Here is an 18,038-nt window from a genome sequence, read left to right as displayed (position 1 = left end):
GATGAGGACCGACTGTGAAATAAATAAGAATTTAAAAAAGAAGAAGGAGAAAACAAAAACCAATAATTTAAAAAGCACCAGCAGTGTCTGTGTATGTCTGGGTCCACTTAGGGGTTTGTAGTCCCTTAGATAACATCAAATTGTAACTGAAGAAAGTTTCTAATAACCAAATACCCAACACTCCAGGCTGCTCCACTCTGCAAACACATGGCTGCAGCTCGAACATGGCAGGCTCTTTATCTCCACCTTGTGGCATGAGCCTCACACTGCATCCTCCTTGTCTGCTGCTTTTGCTTAAACATACTCATATTCAAGTCCCCACTGTGAGACAGCAGTGGGCCATTTTAAATTGTACAGAAACTCTTCAAGGTTCTTTAAGTGGATGAGATGGGGGACAGACATAACATCCACAGTTGCTATCCTGTGCAAAATTAATTTGAAAGTTTATCCAAAGCTGATATGGGGCCTCAACAGTCTGAGTCAGTTGAAGTGGATATTCTCCAGAGTTTAACGTCTTTTCACTGAACATTGTTTTCCTGTTTAGCTAACACACAAATAGGATGGATTTTGTCCCCCATCACTTCTATTGGAGGCACATAAGGAGGGTATCTCTTGATGACGCAACAATATACAGGACTGTGTGCTCTAAAACTGACCAGAGATCTTTGGAAAGTTTATCTGGTAGGGGGTGGAGGAGGCAGGTTGTAGGGTTTTGAAGCCAACAACATTTTAGACAATGACTCAAGATGAGTGTAAACAGAGACAATCTGGGATTTAACATAAAACTTGACTGGTTCTGCAGAAGAAGCTGAAGATGTGGGACAAAATTTGTTTGGCTACATTGTCAGAAAGAGCTGTAAAGTTCAAATGAGAACATAGTTACAGCCATTTAGAGCATGACTTCCGGTTTCAGAGTGCTACATCAACTAAAGTTTGTCCTATTTTGATGGTTTATTATGTTTTGATTAACATTATGTTTCAGGATATTCTACATTCCCTCTCATTCATTCACAGTAACTGACCACCAGCCAGTGACAGCAGTATAATAAAGGGGGCACGGGCTGACCGGAGCTGCCTCATTAATATGCAGCGTGTCCACATAATGTCCCTCTGTGGTTTATAATAATGGCTCAGTGTTTCTGAGTGTGTGGACGTTGCCCTCTCAGTCTGCCTCAGAGGGGAAGTGACTGGATTACACGCTAATCCCATTATGATGCTGGTGCCATGTGAGGGCCGGTTGGAGGGATTAGAAACCAAAAGGGTCGAGCTTCAGGATGTCCAGATCAGCAGCAAACTGGGTGACTGTAAATACTGACACTGATACACACACTCTGATGGCATATGTAAACAGCTCAGGTGACAATGACACCGACCGACAAGGGATCTTCATCTGTCATCTGTAGATACACTGACATGGTATGTATTGGTTGTTTTTATGACTTGATGTCTTTGATTTGATCTCAGCACCGGCAGTTCTCAACCTAACACCCCCCCAAGCAAACATTTGATGGATAACAGCAGCCAAGTTTGGTCTGGAATCTGGAGTCTGGAGGGTGCCATAATTTTTGCCATTTACATTGTTTAATAATCATAATCAGATCTGATTATATCATAATCAGATATGATTATGATTATGGAGTGGAATAATGAACTGAAAATCATGACCTGTCTGACTGAGGGAATGAAGGATTGAGGAGAAAGTCAGGTGGAGAATTAGAGAAGGAGCAGGCCAGCATTAACAGTTTGTTTACCTTTAGTCCAATGTCTGTGTCACACAGTGGGAAACCCATAAATAAAATATGTAAAACAAAAACTAGATTAAATGAAATTGAAGTAAAAAACATTATTTCGAAAAGCATTTTAGCATTTCTCATTGCTCCTTTTCTTGCTTCAGGGCAGATTATTTCATTGCTGTTCTTTAATTAAAAAACACAAAAATATGCAGAATGAGCTGAGACACTTTCTCCTGAAACATGAAAGGATAAGTCTTTGAGCTCTTCCAGTATAATGAAACCTGATATCCTGACACATTTGTTCTGTTACAGGAGTCTGCTCATGTGTACATTTTTGGATCGAGCTGCAGCCGATGGTTTACCAAAGGTCTGTTTTGGGAGACATGACGGATGAGAGAATGATTAACCTGGCTGGCAAAGAGGATGTGTGTGTCACTGTCAGAGGTGTCAGTGTGTGAAGGTCCGGGTGAGGAGACCGAGATCTCACACTCAAACAAAGACGGCAGAACATCTGACCGAGACAGAGACGAGAGTCGGTGTCAGGGAGACTAAGTAGACAGTCGTCAGCAACAGGCAGTATATTGAACTCAAAGGACTGTATTACTTCTCAAACAGCCTTTGTTCTGAAAGTGTTCTTTGACTCCCTTGGTCCCATGCAGCCAGCAGAGTAAGTGCCATTTGAAAGTAAAGCAGCAGCAGCAACAACAGCTGCGACTATGTCAAGGTCTGAGGAAGCAGTTAGAGTCTGATACAGCAAGAAAGAGAGAAAAAAAGAACATTTCTACTGAAGCAGGAGCAGGTTCAACAGACACACCACTGGTGAATATAATCAGTACAGGCTGTCTTCATCCTCTACCTCCACATCCTCCACTCCAGCTGCAACTTCAGCTCCTGCAGCAAACAAACATAATCAAATCCTCGGCCAGTCCGGCTCGTCTGGCTCCTCCATAACCTGCAGCAGTCTTAGGTAACGCATGAATGTGGGCTGTGTGTGTATGGTACATGTTCCTGTATTTTCAGGTGACAGGATACGTGGAGTGTATGAGCAGTGGATGGAATAATGTTGACGCCTCATGGAAAGGACTTCATTTTGATGTAATACTGTTATTACTCTCAGAGAGATGAATGAATTACCTTGAATGTCAAGTAGAATTTAAATGATGTCTGGCAAATAGCAGTTTTAATTTTCATGCCAACACAAGATTAAGAGTTTCAAAAGAGGTAAATCAAAAACAAAACGACATTTGGGGAACAATCTGGAAATTAATGAAATATAAACTTCAACACGACCTGTCATTTTAACAAAGTTTGCAGTGGTGATTTAGTTACAGTCATGAAGTGTTGAAATGAATAGTTCCAATCTGCTGTATAAGACAAGGTTTGAGATGAGGTGTGGTTGTGTTCACTTTCATGTATTTGTGGACTTTGTCACATAGAGTGGGTTAGTTTCCCAGACATGGATCATTGCCACGTTCACATCATGTCAAACAGACTGAAATCAGGAAAAACCAGCAGAAACAAATCTTTCGTTATCAGCTCCAGTTAATGGCTGCAAGTACAAAAGTACAAAAAGTTTGGTGTGACTACAATGCTAGCAAAAAAAAGAAATGAATAACATGGTAAAGTAACTTTACTGTAAGTGTTAAAAACATTGACAGCCCTATATCCATTAAGTGTTGGATTAAATGAACCTGAGTGACTGACATTGGGCTCTGGGTCTCCTCCGTCACAGTCGTGGCCATGGCGTCAGCAGCTCTGGAGCTGATGGGTTTCTTCCTGGGCCTGCTGGGGATGGTGGGCACCCTGGTCGCCACAGTGCTGCCATACTGGCAGACCTCTGCCCACATCGGCTCCAACATCGTCACGGCTGTGGCCAACATGAGGGGCCTGTGGATGGAGTGTGTGTATCAGAGCACAGGGGCCTTCCAGTGTGAGACCTACAACTCCATGCTGGCCCTTCCCTCCGACCTGCAGGCCTCGCGTGCTCTCATGGTCATCTCCGTGGTGATGTCTATCCTCGCGATTGCCATGGCGTCCCTGGGGATGCAGTGCACTCTTTGCCTGGAGGGCTCAGGTGCAGTGAAGAGTCGCGTGGCTGGTGCCGGCGGGGGCTTATTCTTTACTGCGGGCTTTCTGGCGCTTATACCTGTGGCGTGGACCACGCACGAGGTTGTCCAGACCTTCTACAGACCAAATGTACCTGCCAGCATGAAGTACGAGCTGGGGGAGTGCATATACGTTGGTCTGGCCTCAGCGCTCATCTCCATGCTGGGAGGGGGGATGCTGTGTGTGTCGTGCTGCGAGGAGCAGGACGGCGGGCGCGGGAGGCGGCACGGTGGAGGGTATCCGTATCCGGCTGGGGGCGGTGTGTCAGGCACAGGGGTACGGACGACCTCGCAGATCTACCGCAATCCCACCCTGCAGGTGGGGGGCATCAACACACCCAGCAGGGGGCAGACACTGGTACGAAGCACCAGTGACAGCTCCCACTCGGGCACACGCGGAGTCCAGGGAGGCAAGAAGCCCACGGCGGCAGGTTATGATGTCACAGGATACGTCTGAGGTTACCGCCAGTCCATCACACCTATGAATATTGTTCTCTGACAACTTACATTCAATTAAATGTATTTATATAGTCTATGCACTCACATGTTTTCATTATCGTATGCCTGGTGGAGCAACAACCTGTTGCTGCAATCTGTGGTGGAGGAGGACGGTTTAAAGTGTCAGCAGAGAAAACACAAAACATTTTTACAATTATCTCTGTATCTTCTCTGAAGCCTGTATACTTTAAAAATGTCACACATTGACATTACCTTGGTAGTAACTCATCTGTTGTGTTGTAAGATCGATTTGATTGTGTTTTTCAGTGCTGTCGTTACAGTAGAGAATCCTGCCAGTGCCACTGTGCAGAAAGATAAAACATATATAAGAAAAAAAAGCCTGACATTGATAGATATTGGGTAACTTTTAATCATTTAAACGCTCCACTGCTGATTCTCAACTATCAGGTGGGACAAAAGACTCTCAAATGTCACTCAGCTATTTACTGTATCTGTAAAAAGTCTGGTAACTAACCTTCACTTTTCAACATGGAAGCTGCAGGCAGCCCTGACATTTTTACTCTGAGCCCTACAGAAATACTCACAGCACTGTATCATCTGACACTCAGGTTGTATTGACACACTGCAGTATATTGATTAGTTAGAAAGTGCACCGGACTGTAAAATGTTTGCTGGGCGTTCACAGGATTTTACCCAGTGCCGGGGGTTTGCCTGTACTCAGCCTCTATATTTATGTAAATGGAGAAGTGCAGCGATGACATATTGTTGTAGTCCAACCTGGAAGTTAGCATCACACTGGTTCCTTCAACAAAAAGCCAGTGGGGTTTTTTTATTACAGAAAATAAACTGTGACCAACAGAAATTGGTGATACTTAAACGTTTAGTTGATCAGATAATCTTCACAGATGAACACCTAACAAGCTAATGTTAGGCTATAAACCAACTACACCACGGTCACATGACGTCAACGTCTCCACCACTAAGAGCTCTTCTACAAAAGCCTTTCTTCTTAGAAAGTTGGTGAGAGTTTGAAAGAGTGTGAGTAGAAACACGTCTTCTTTAGTTTTGTTTGTTTTATTCTCCATCAGCTGATTGTTTTTAGTTTATTTTATATTTGAAAATAAAGGCAAACCTATGTGCTTTGTTGAACAGTTTTTCCTCATGATTGAAATGTATTTTGACCTGTCACAGCAGGAGAAGCACAGGTGGAACTAATATGACTGATGACAGTGCTGTTGCATTTATGTGTCCTAAGTAAGCCATGACAGTGAGTCAGCACAACGATTCCACCTATAATTAGTAGTTTTACACCTGTGTCTGGGGAGTCTGGAGGCCAGGTCAACACCTTGGGCTCTTTGTCGTGTTCCTTGAGACATTTCTGAGCACTTTTATGGTGTGGTGGGAGCACTGTCCTGCTGGGGGGGGGGCTGCCACTGGGGAGTGCTGTTGCCATGAGGTGGATGTCTCAAAGTAACATCCAGATGAATGAAGGACCCAACAGAGCTAGAAAATATGTTGGAAAAATGAAAACACTGCAGCTCACCTGTCAAGCTCAGGGGGAAAGTAGAGTCTGGGAGCTGAACTGGTTCACCCAACACACATTTGACCGAGAGTACGCTGGAGATAAGTAGACTATGGACACATACATTGAGGCTGTGAGAAAGACAAACACAACCTAAAAAACACTGTAAAACACACTGTTTTTGGTCACAGATGGTGAACCTTGCCACCAAGAGAAGTAGATTATTTTCAGACATGAATCTTAGTAACTGAATATCTGATGACAGTCCACGTTTGACCTGCAACTAAACTATTTTGACAAAATGTTTCTCTGTTAATGAATATTTTCAGTTTTCTTGAAAACAGAACTGGTTTGGTTCTCAGAAGTAAAACGCCTCAGTGCATAAGAAAGTGTGTTATGCGTTGGATACAGTGCACAGTGCTGCAGCACATAAATAATATCAGTGTGATGATAAGTGTCATTATAAGGACTATATGTGTTATGTCTGTTGATAAATGTATGGATTGATTCTCTTCTTTGGCCTCTTCTCTCAAAAGCTGATAGTGACTGAATGTCTCCATCTAGTGTCCAAAGGAAGAATGACATGTAATACAAACAAGTCATTACGGTTGACCTTCATGTTACCCAGCAGGGGAACTGGTTGACTGATGGTGAGTCACTGTGTATTGACCCATCTCCTCTGTTGTGCTGTTTATTCAAGCAAAAAAGTCCATCTGAGCAAATTCATTTATTCAGATGGTGAAGACATTTCTTTAGATTTGTTGTTTTTTTATTGTCAATTGTTTGAATTACACAAATAATGTATTGACAAGAAAAAGTACAAAAAAAAAACTATTGCTGTTCCAGAAATTTCACAATAAATGTCAGTTTGGTGTAAAACAGACATTCATTAATATGACAAAGATGACCACTTTATATTCAGAAAAATAAATACTACACTATCATTCATCTCTGTCTGTTAATGTCAGCTGTTGTTGTCATGAATAAACTGTTTTTTTGTTCTTTATTTCTTCTCCTCCTGCACTTCCTTCTCTTTCTGTTTCTCCTCTTCCTGTCGCTCACGGCCAAACTCCACCACCAAAGGTTTCCCTAGCAACCGGTATCCATGGACCAAAACCAAGGCCTTCTGGGCTGTTTCAGCATCTGCCAAAGGAAAATAATTACAGCCAATAACAGACCTAATGTGTAATGTGCAGTATAATAGAAAATGCACAGCTTCTGGGCTCTGAGCATCATGACCAGCAGTTCCTGGCTGCACGTATGTGTGAAACAGTCCCTCACCTGGCAGAGTGATGAAGGCCTGACCCTTCATCCTTCCAGTCAGCAGGCGGTAAACAACTCGGGGCCCGTTCTCCGGCTCAAACCTGGAGAACAGCGCCACCAGCTGGGCCACAGACGCCTGTGCACTCAGGTTCTTTACACACAGCAGCTACGAGTGAAGGTCACAGGGAAGATGTTTGTTATATTCAACATTCATCGAATCAGTTAAAAGTTCTACTTTTTGTATTAGTTTACATGAAACTCTGCTCATGACCAAACAAAATGTCTCTCTTTATGTTTGTTTATGATTCAGTCAAAGTATATTTTCTGCCCCTCTGCAGACTTTTCATTGAGTGGACCCGTCTACTCGCTGCTTTCTCTTTACATCACTGTATCATATACACAGGAGGAGGCGAGGTTATCGATCTTCTCATCTCCCTCCTCGAGAGACAACAAATAACCACACTCACCAAATACTTCATTAGTCTTTTGACCGCATGTCATGCCTCTGTCACACCATGTTCAGTGTGTGTCTGATGTTATAGGAGTGTGGTTCTCTGTTTGTAGCTGCCACACGGAAACATAATTTCAGTCCACAACAATTATCTCTTTCTTTAGACTGAAACAAGTCCAATTTATGACTCAGAGGTTCTCAGCGTGCAGATACCAGAGGCTTCAAATGACTGTCAGATGATTTATTTCATTTTAATGCTTCACTTTAAGAGCATTAAGATGTTAAAGATAAGAAACGCTGATCTGAGTGTCTGAGTGTGCTGCAAACATCAGCTTTAAAGCTGCATTTATTCATTAGTGCTAGTCTGATTAAATGCTATATTTTATGACTGTATACTCTGCATAGAGATGCTATTTATCACCAGTGTTGTATAAAACTGGAGACTGGATTTAAAATTAAAGTACATGCTCTGCTATTTATTAAATAAACCACACACTTGGATAAGACAAGATAATGCTTCTTTTGGCAGCCATACTGGAGCTGGGAGCATTTCTAAACTGATTTTTTTAACTGGGAAATAATTAGTCTTTGTTTGGAAACCATTAACAATGTGGATCATCTTGTTTACACCACAACAAACACTATGCAACTAGATGTGGCTGTCGATACCTTGGAGGGTTTTCCTGCCTGGTAGTTTCGGAACCTCGGGATGCTCCGGATCCCTTCCTCAGACTCACGGTTCTGCAGGATTTCTTCGTCTGTAATTGTCTCAATCTCCCCTCGGACAGTCAGCGGTCCCCCTGACCCCGCCCCCGCCGCTCCACACAGACTGCCGATTGGCTGGTTTATTTCTATCTTTGTTGGAGCAGCCGGTCGTGTTCGCTCCTGTCTGTCTGTCTTTGAGGTCTGTGAACTTGACTCCAGCCGGTCTGATGATGTACTGTTTTCATCATGCGGCTCTGAATGATGCTCGGAGGTGTCTTTGGATTGGTCATTGTCTGTCTGTGAGTATTGTGATTGGTCAGGTACAGTTCTATGTGTAGACAGGTGTGATGCTCTCAGGTGTGTTTCTCTCTCAGAGTCCTGTAGTGAAGCTTGCTGTGCCTCCTCTCTGAGAACGTCTCTGTACAGAGAGTCCATTGGATCAGAGGACGACGCCCCCTGCTGGCCCTCCTCATTATCTTCATCTGTGGAGAAAAATACAACACAGATGTGACGTTCTGATAAGGACTAACTGATTATTTCTCACCTCTGTACTGTTGTTTCAAGCAGTTTTATCTATTTGAATACAGGATTCTGTCTACAGAGTCCATTCTGATTTATTATTTCTTTACTACTTTGCACTATTCATTCTAACTTCTCTCTGATGTCATCTCTCTGCTCTGTCACAATGAAAGTGAATAAATAAAATCTTGCTGATAACTCTCCTAGCGCTCTATACCTCGATGGTAAAGCGCAGTCAGAAAACCCAGACGGTCGTTTCCCTGGAACAGCGATCGTTCAATCTCCATCTCCCGGCGTGACAGTGGCCGGCTGGCGGCGAAGCGCTGTGGGCGGGACAGGAGCTCCGCCCTGGCTTCGATCTTGTCTCTGATGGCCTGCAGACGCTGATGCTTCGCCCCGGGAGCTGCGCACACGCCATGGGACTGTGTGGGCACAAAGTCAGGGGTCAGGCATTAGTTTGCTGGATGAAGTGTGTGTATCAGTGTTTTCTCAGAGATTAAGAAGTTAGATTTGGCCCACATGTGTACATGAGTATAAGCTCAGCTCCTCCTGTTCTCAGGCACCTCTCTGTCTCCAGTAGGCTTTACCTTCTCCGCTGCTTCTGGTGCGTCTCTGCTCTGCCACAGCTGGATCTCGGCGTCAGTGAGGCCCAGCTCCCGCAGGCTGGCCAGCTCCTTTTCCCCGTCCTGCAAGGCTTGGAACTGGGACAGGCTCCTCACTCCGGCCGCCTGCTCCCCAAACGGCCGATAGAGTGCCGCCGGGGCGAAGCACTGCCTCTTGGCTACGCATCTGTACGACAGAATTTATTCCAGAGTGAGATCAGTGTTTGGACTCTTGGCGTATGTGATGTGTTGAGCATACAGGATCCACTCACAGCTCTGACAAAAACAGCTGCAGCCCTATCAAAGACTTGTTTTAAAAGGACACCATCCAAGTCACATGGCAGAAATGTTGTTTCTGATCTTTTACAATGAAACGTTGCTGATAAAAAGAATCTGTAGCCCTGAGGGTTGTGTACAGAAAATCCTCCAGGCTGCTCTGTGGGACACTGAAGGTAACATAACAGAGGATTTGACTGACGCTTTTATCCAAAGCACCTCACAGTAACAAGAGTGTGGGATTTTTAATGCAGCACAGAGGGCTCTGGTGGGAATAAAGCTGCAGACGCTGCTTTCTCTTCCCTCTCTGAGCTACACATGAACACACAGGCAGGTTTTATTCTCTGTTTGAGGTTTACTGTAACTCATCCACTGACTGGTTAGCTCAGTTATAATTTGAATGAAGTTTGAGAAAATTATTTTTTGGACACAACAGAGTCAAAACTTACATTTAAATTGTGTCTACTTAAGCTGGTTGTTCAGTCAGATATCTTCTGGCTTGAATTTAATGCTACTTTCAAGATCACTTATCATGTGCAAAAGTTGCTTGACAGTTTTACTTACTACAGAAGATTCTTTTTATTTGCAGTAAGGATTCGTTTTTGCAGAGTGCTGATAACATCAGACAGGAGCTCATACTGTGGTAAGTTGTTGCACTTAATATTGGTCTCAGCACTGCAGGAAAATCTATTTGGCTGGAAGAGCAGAAAATGTGGCCAATGTACATAATACAGCACTGTACTTGACTGGGCTGGAGTTTAAGTCACTGCTGTACAATTCATTCATTTGATGTTTCCATAGGTTGTTATCAAGGAACGACTGTGGGGGTTTGGAAATTGTTTTCTTCACACATTCATGCTTCATATTTTTCTGGATACAAACAGAGGGTTTCTGACCGGTCGATGTCGACGTCAGTGTGGAGCTGCTGCAGCAGGAGGCTGTGCAGCTGCCGCTGGCCCTCCGTCTCCTGCTCCTCCAGCAGAGGACCGTCCTCACAGGATCGCCGGCTCACTCTGACACATTTAACACAGAGAGACATGAGTTCAGACGCACAGTGGACACTGATATAACAGTGAGGAAAAAGTCCACAACCACCACCATAAACACAGCTGACAGTCCTACAGAGGTAAAGAAAGATATAAGATAAAGAGAGGTGGTGGAAAGTAACTCAGTATATCTATTTGAGTACTGCACTCAAGTGCTTTACTTGAGTATTTCCATGCTATGCCATTTTATACTTCTACCCCACTACATTTTACAGGCAAATATTACACTATTTTCCTCTACACATTTACTCTTAAAACCTCTCACCTGACTTCAACTTTAAGCGTTCAAGGCTCAAGAGGAAAAACTCTAAACCTCATTTATATCTAGGAAATATGGTATAAATACATTTAACAACACCCAGCTGCTCTGATCTAACGTTACCAAACCACTTTGACTGTTTTTTGAAAAACAGGAGAGGAGGCAAACGTGTTTCTATCACATTTAACATTTTCGAGTTGTTTCAATTTCCCGTATTTAACAATTAGCAGCGGTGTGTTATGACAATGACACGTATGATTAACTAAGACTTCCAGGGCGAGGATAGCGGTCAGAGGTGAGACAGATGGTCTATGCTGAGCTAAGAGTCTACAGAATGTATTCGTAAAAATGTACAAGTCCAGTTTAACGTATTCTTAGATTAAAACGTGAATTGATGGACATATACGGGAGCCACAGGGAGCAGCCATAGCTAGCTTAGTCGGCTGCAGCTATCTCCATGACAACAGCGGTGCCTGCAGTTGATCGAATGATCGACGTAAAATGTACGCGACGGCTTTAAACCGATATTTTCTGGTAACAACAGAGTAAAAACGTGTCTAAATCTACATTCGTGTGATTTAAAGGACATAATTCTTTTTAATTTACTGGAATGTGACTCTGCTAGCTGAAAAGTTCTGTTTACCTTCGCATTCTTCCGCCTTACGCTTGCCAGTTCCGGCGTGTGGCATCACGGGAAATGTAGTAGAGTTTCGACATGAGCAATAATGAAAACTCATGGTTACACTGGAGGAAAATAATACCACGGCTTAGATTTAGGGCATTTTGGTGTGTGACATTAGAGCCACTTGTATTGTCTTCTGTGCAGAAACTATAATAACTGATAGAAAAAGGTTGAACAGGTTATGTTGTTTTCCAATGTTTGGATTTATGTTGGTCTCTCAAAGGAGATCCACATAAGTCCTAACATGCTGAATGCATTTTTTGTTATGAAATATTCTCCACAGAAAAAACACATAATATGCCACACCTTGCTTTATTACTAAGGGTGTGGTTATAACCGTGTTTTTCATCAGACCTGGCTGTCTTCCCTTCATCTCTCTGTGCTGAACACGGTGTCTTATTTATCAAGCAGAATGCTGCAAAGCCATACTGAATATATACTCTCAATCGCTCCCACCCTCCCCACCCAGCTGAAGTGTCCTCAATTAGCCTGCTGGCTGACGTCAGTAAGGTGACATGGGTGCTTCTCTTCACCATCTCTGAGCAATAAGCAGCTTGCTGCTGCAGCATGGCATTGATAGGTGGGGGTACATGGATGCCAGGAGAGTGGTGTTGTTAGTTGCATGCAATTAAAAAACGCTCATGCATTAGTGCGCGGTTCTGCTGCCGCTGCTGCGGCTCCTCTCCTCCTGCCTGCCCGCCCGCCTGCAGCCAGTGTCGGGTCGCCGGCAGCTCGGCTCCGCTCCTCTCCCGCTCCCCTCTGCAGGGCTGCAGGGCTGCGCAGCTCCTGACTGACAGAGAGATGAGGGGTGGGGACGCAGGGTGGGGTCACAAGCAAGGGAGAGGCGGAGGAGGAAAAGGCAGAGAGAGAGAGCCCAGCCCTTGAATACACGGCAACAACACGCCGACAGAGAGAGAGGGAGAGACACAGAGAGACTGGCTGTTTTTTGGGGGGGGAGGAAAAAGGAGCTTTCGACGCTGCGGATATGAACTGAAAAGAAACACTGGAAGAGGCAGGGATCGTGTTCCTATATCCCGACAATTTACTGTAAAGGTGGAAAACTAGTCCCCCCTAAACCCTCCTCTCTCCCTAACAGTTCTTATTCAGATAGAGCTACACCCAAAGCCCCGACCGACCCCCCTCCTGCTCCTGCTGCTCCACCCCTCCGCCGCTGCACCGCTCCGGCAACCGAGATGCACACGGAGACCCGTAACAAGAAAGTAAGTGCACGTTATTGACTTTGCCCTGGTCAATGAAGAAAAGACACATCTACCTGTGTGGATGGATCTGCCTGTGCACACAAGCAGAGTTGACATTGTCAGCTCAACATGTGCCAAATATGAATGTCAGTGAGTGAGTGTGTGTGTGTGTGTGTCTCTGACAGCCAATTGCAAGTGTATTCTTGCAGACGTTTATTTTGCAATTAGTGAAAGAGTTTTGTAACAGCGACCTCAATGCATTTCCAAGAACATCGTGCAGAGAGTCACACAGTCGTTTCCACGGTTCATACGGAAACCTCTCGATCTCCTCTGTCTGTCTGTCTTTCTCTCCGTGCAAGAGGTCGGTTCAGGTTCAATTTGAAATGCTCTGTGATCTCTGAGAGGCAGGAAGGAAACGGAAGGCAGAAACTGCAGCTCGTAGGACACCATCTTAGCTTTTAAAGGGCCAGCAGCCTCCTCCTCTGAAACACACAAACACACAACCCTGGGAAGCAGCCAGGTGCACTGCCTCCAGCTACACTCTTACGGACCCTAGCTGCTGCCGACTTGTGCCTTCAAATGAGTCTTGCTTTCAACAGAGGGAGTATGTTTCTGTGTCAGTCAGAGGCTGGCAGTGTGCTCCTAAAAGAGTAAATGAATCTGGCGTGTGATCAGACTGGTCTGGAATACAGAGCTGGGAGCAGACATCAGTATCTCCACAGCAGCTCCAGATCTGCTGGATGCTAGTTATTTTGGCCGGGCACAAAGTCCAAGTTCCTCAGTAAAGAAGTGAATTTGCATGGCTGACCAATGAGGACATTTATTGTCATTTATTGTGCCTTGTGTTTGAACACGTAGCACAGCTGTAGACACACTGCAGCGCCGCTCTTGGTTTGTTAATTTTTGTTTTATTCAATTTGTTACTTAATTTTTATGTTGGTTACATCACATCCTGTTTCCTGTTTCAGTACTGAGTGTGAGGCAGTTTGTTGAGGCTGCAACTGTTATTTCTTTCAAGCACAGATTAGTCTGTTGATTATTATCTTTATTAATCAACTTATTGTTTGGACTTTATTATGTCTGGACAGAATCAGAAGCTCAGAGCTGAAGGTGATGTCTTCAGTTTTACTAACTGTGTAATCATTTGGTCCATAACACAGTGGAAAATGCTTGTCATGAAATCCTAGAGTGTAGGGAGAATTTATTGACTGTCTTGTTTTGTCCAACCAACAGACCAGGACCCAGAATATTCAGTTTATTACAAGAAACACAGCAAATTCTTTCACTGAAGTCATCAAATCTTTGACATTTTTGACTTAAACGATTATTAAAACACAAATAGTTTCTTTTTTCCAGCCATCAGTCCAAAGATATTCACTTTACGATGACATGAAGCCTTCATCTGGTTGTCTGACACTTTCGACCTGCTGCAGGTGATGGTGTTTTAGGAAGTGCTTAAGGAGGCTGTGTGGCACACTGAGGCTTCCGTCTGGTCCTTACCTGTGGTCTCAGCTGTGTGGACACACTAGATTTATGTAGTTTACATATAAGTTAATTGGGTATGTTAATAGTTGCCTTGTTACATGTCAGTCCATTTTAAGAAATGTCGCTGCACAAATTATTATGTGTGATTGACGCCTGTGTGTGACTGTCTGAGCCTGAAGAGGACTGATGTCTTCATACCTGTGGCTGTGTGAAAAAGGACATTTCAACTTTTGTAAATTAGGTCTTGAATTTTATGGGGAATCCTACCTACCATTACTGTCACATCCAAGTAGCACCTCCTCCATTTCTCTTTCCACTTTAACAAATGTTTGGATTTTGCTGAGAGAGTAACGCCATGACAGTTTACCACAGAAACTGTGCAGATACTATCCAGTAATCTTGCAAACAACACTTGTGAGCAACACTGGATTCCCTGGTATTTCAGGGATGGTTAGTAGAGTGTAAAATGGAAATAATTGCTATCATTCTTAGGCTGAGGGACAGCTAAGACAGACAGGAAGTGCAAACATTTTTCAGAGCTAGAGTTGCTTTGGACGTTGAAATAATCTCATTGATGGTGTGAAACCAAAAACCAAATGTTCCACTTGAGGTTGGCACAAAAACTGAAAAAGGACGCCTGTTTGATTAATTTAGAAAGTTAGCTACGTTAACTTGTACCATAACTTAAACACAGGTCTTCCTAAAATAGCATTACCTCAGTTGTTAACAAGAGTGCTAACTTTCATAACATTACGTTTCCTCCTCTCTTGGCTGCACCCTTTTTCCACAGAGCTTCACTACAATAAATTCTACTAAGACTGGTGGTTAACCCAACTGATTTAAATCATTTCTGTCTCCAGCGCAGCTCTGCCCCCAGGTGAGGGCGGGTTAGCATGGCTAGCAGATTAGCTGCGCCCTGTATGAGTATCTGCCTTGTAAAATCTGTCTGAATGGTCAAAGTACTTGAGGCTCCAGGGAAAACATGTGACTGCTTTGCTCAATGAAGGGCTTTTAAGTGAAAGTGGAAACCAATAGATCCGTCTGTAGCCTTGTGACTGAAGAAGACCACTCTCACCCCCACACTGCGTAACCTTGCCATTTTAACACTTGTAACCACAGTAAGTAGCTTTCAGCCAGCAATTAACTAGGGAGGTGTTGTCCTGGCTCTCCCTGTACAATTACGATTAGCTTCAATGAATCCATTAGATAGAAAAGAGACATTAATGACTTATGCTGCCTGTCTTTAACCTAGACAATACACATGAACACCAGCATCTGAGTCATCAGCACTTTATTTGCCAGGTACAGTAAATCAGAGACCTGCAGCCAGCTTTGCACTGGAACACTGAGGCTTTATCCTCAGCAGGTTTTAAACACAGTGAAAAAGGTTCTAGCAGAGTTGATGCTACGTGTTGGTGTTTTTTTTCCCCCATGTCTATCTTTGTTGCATGCAGGATTACAAACATCTAAAAGCAGGAGTCAAAGCAGCAGGACTGAAAAGAAATGATGCCTCAATCATGGCAAACACAGAAAAAAAGGCTTAGATGTATTTTCCAGATACAAGCAGCAGTGCAACTTTCATGCTGCAAGATTATGTCGAGTGTGTTGAATCCAAATAAAAGGGAGCTGAAGCTTTGACTGTAGACTTTAGACTGTATCTGTGAGTAACCTGTGAGGTCAGTGGTGTGGTTTTTCTGTGCTGCACTCTCATGAGTTTGGACTCTGACGCTGAGGTCTTCACAGGTCCAGCTGATTCCAATCATCCAAGACCTGATGTGGGACACAAGTTGAACCGGGGTCCAAACTGTATTCAGTCGAATCATGTCAGGCAGGGTCGTCTTCTATTGCTCAGGGTCATCATGTGAGCTGACTCCCCATCAGCTCTGATGATGTGGTGTGGCATAATTATTGCTTTCTTTTTTTAGGAGGCAGAGTGTGAACTGTCAAGTACAGGAAAAATGTATTTCTGTATCTCTTCACATTTTGGTTCAGGTCCAGTCATTCTCAGAACTCTCATCATACGTCTGCTGCTACCTCCTCTTTTGAGTTGAGTTTGAGCTTCTGCAGGTGCCACATTTTTCTGTCACTACCAACACACCCTGAACATATGGAAACACTGGGAAAACTCTTTCAGTCTTAGCTCTGTCTTTTTTGCGTTCTGTTTTTACTTTTACCTTTGACCCAGATAATTATTCTCTGAGACCGTGGGAGCGGAAATCAATTTCCTCTCATCATAGTTAAGGCGTTGCGATATTGGAAGTGTAGTTAACTGATAGCAGATTCTGCATCACAGAGGCACAGCTGTGGGTTTGTTTGTGTGTGTGTGTGTGTGTGTGTCCTGGATCAGCTGGGCTGTAGACATGAGAGCAGGGTCAGCCTTACATTCCTGGGCAGGGCATCAGCAGTGAAGGGCCCTTGAATACAAAGTCTGCCTGTGTGTGTGTGAGTGAGAGAGAACTGATTCCACACAGTAGGCAATAATTAACTATGCTGTACAAAATTTGATCAAACTACTGAGACAGTGGAAGTTGTGTGTATGAACACACATACACGCAGACGCATGTGTCACCGCAGCAGTTTTCTGGTCAGACTGATACTCCGGTTCATCTGTGTTTCATGATAAATAAACGCCATCTTTGCCACTTCTTGCCATCTCATCTACATCTGGAGCATCGCCAACTGTTGTGAACTTTGTAAATTGAGTGACAACCAACGATGCCGGTGCAAGTTTCATCTCTTTATCTACACATTGCGCATGCTTTATGCCACTGCTGACATCAGTGTGCCTGTTACAAAGAACTTCTATTTGATTTTCTTGCCTTTATGCAACCTCTGGTTTCAGTGAATTTCAATACATCATGAAAATCAACTTGCAGAGACTTGTTGAAACTGCTATGCATAGGTAAATCTCTCACAGGGAACAGTTAGTCACCTTTATCTTTTGTGTCGTGTTGGTATTGTTGCATAGCAATGCAGTAAACAGCACAGCCAAATAACTTAAATGTAATTAGCCTTAACACAGCAGCCATGTTTGCTTATTTTTCTTGTCATCTGGGTTTGATTTTGCAGCCATGAAACTCATCAAATTGATGTTTTTCAGAAGATGACTAATAGTTCTCACATGTCGAAGCTTACTTTAATGTGCCACCAAGAAGAGTTTTTAAAATGCCAGATTAAATGTAGCATTGACAAATGGAACATTTCAGTGCATTGTAAAAAAAAAACAAAAAAAGCCAATGGGATTTTTTTTCACTTGGTTTTGGATTATTGCAGAAAACAAACTGTGTCCAACAGAAGTTTGTGATACTTACACGTTTTGTTGATGAGATATAATCTCCAGAAGTAAAAAGCTAATGTTAGGCTATAAACCAACTACACCACGGTCACATGACGTCAACGTCTCCACCACTAAGCTTCCAACTGGTCATTTCATTTAGCTCTGAGCTCTTCTACAAAAGCCTTTCTTCTTAGAAAGTTAGTGAGAGTTTGAAAGAGCGTGAGTAGAAACACAACGAGGCTGTAAAGGTGGACTGGTGGGTAGATGGGTTTTCATGTTAACAAGTGCTAAAATGCTAACACTGGGTTTAAGGACTAATTCCTGCACCACTGTGTTGCAGTAGTTTATGAACCGACATCAGCTACAGTGTTAGCTTCCTGCATGTGTTCTACTTCTCTCTATGAGTGAATCCCCAGTGGCAATGATGACATTCAAAGTAAATGAAATTGGTATGA

The 18,038-nt window shown here is 43.5% G+C and overlaps 3 protein-coding genes across 4 annotated transcripts in view; 2 read left to right on the top strand and 1 right to left on the bottom strand.

The window, feature by feature from the left end:
- Positions 1-6,767, top strand: part of cldn2 (claudin 2) — a 22,207-nt gene extending 15,440 nt beyond the window's left edge. Inside the window, exons 3-5 of the mRNA XM_051078832.1 lie at positions 1-1,553; positions 2,046-2,700; positions 3,466-6,767. The exon at positions 1-1,553 is cut by the window's left edge and continues 699 nt beyond it. Coding sequence (XP_050934789.1) covers positions 3,474-4,295 — 822 coding nt within the window. The 5' untranslated portion in view covers positions 1-1,553; positions 2,046-2,700; positions 3,466-3,473 and the 3' untranslated portion in view covers positions 4,296-6,767. The remainder of the gene's footprint in view (positions 1,554-2,045; positions 2,701-3,465) is intronic.
- Positions 6,534-11,711, bottom strand: rbm41 (RNA binding motif protein 41). The gene is made up of 7 exons (XM_018693777.2): positions 11,584-11,711; positions 10,532-10,648; positions 9,345-9,546; positions 8,975-9,179; positions 8,203-8,720; positions 7,101-7,248; positions 6,534-6,962 (listed from the first exon to the last, which is right to left on the bottom strand). Exons 1-7 carry the CDS (start codon positions 11,589-11,591, stop codon positions 6,823-6,825), a joined length of 1,338 nt encoding a protein of 445 aa, XP_018549293.1. The 5' UTR covers positions 11,592-11,711; the 3' UTR covers positions 6,534-6,822.
- Positions 11,712-12,126: 415 nt separating this feature from the next.
- Positions 12,127-18,038, top strand: part of klf8 (Kruppel-like factor 8) — a 61,682-nt gene continuing 55,770 nt past the window's right edge. Inside the window, exons 1-2 of one of the 2 annotated variants that reach the window (XM_051078831.1) lie at positions 12,127-12,634; positions 12,719-12,842. In XM_051078831.1, the coding sequence (XP_050934788.1) occupies positions 12,816-12,842 (27 nt within the window). In that variant the 5' untranslated portion in view covers positions 12,127-12,634; positions 12,719-12,815. Of the gene's footprint in view, positions 12,843-18,038 lie in introns of both variants that reach the window. The other variant, XM_018693766.2, reaches the window with a different exon arrangement.

Source organism: Lates calcarifer, linkage group LG20 (genome assembly GCF_001640805.2).
Source record: "Lates calcarifer isolate ASB-BC8 linkage group LG20, TLL_Latcal_v3, whole genome shotgun sequence".
NCBI classification, from domain to species: Eukaryota; Metazoa; Chordata; class Actinopteri; family Centropomidae; genus Lates; species Lates calcarifer.
The sequence above is the reverse complement of the archived record's forward strand: the minus strand, read 5'-3'. Positions and strand labels throughout refer to the sequence as shown.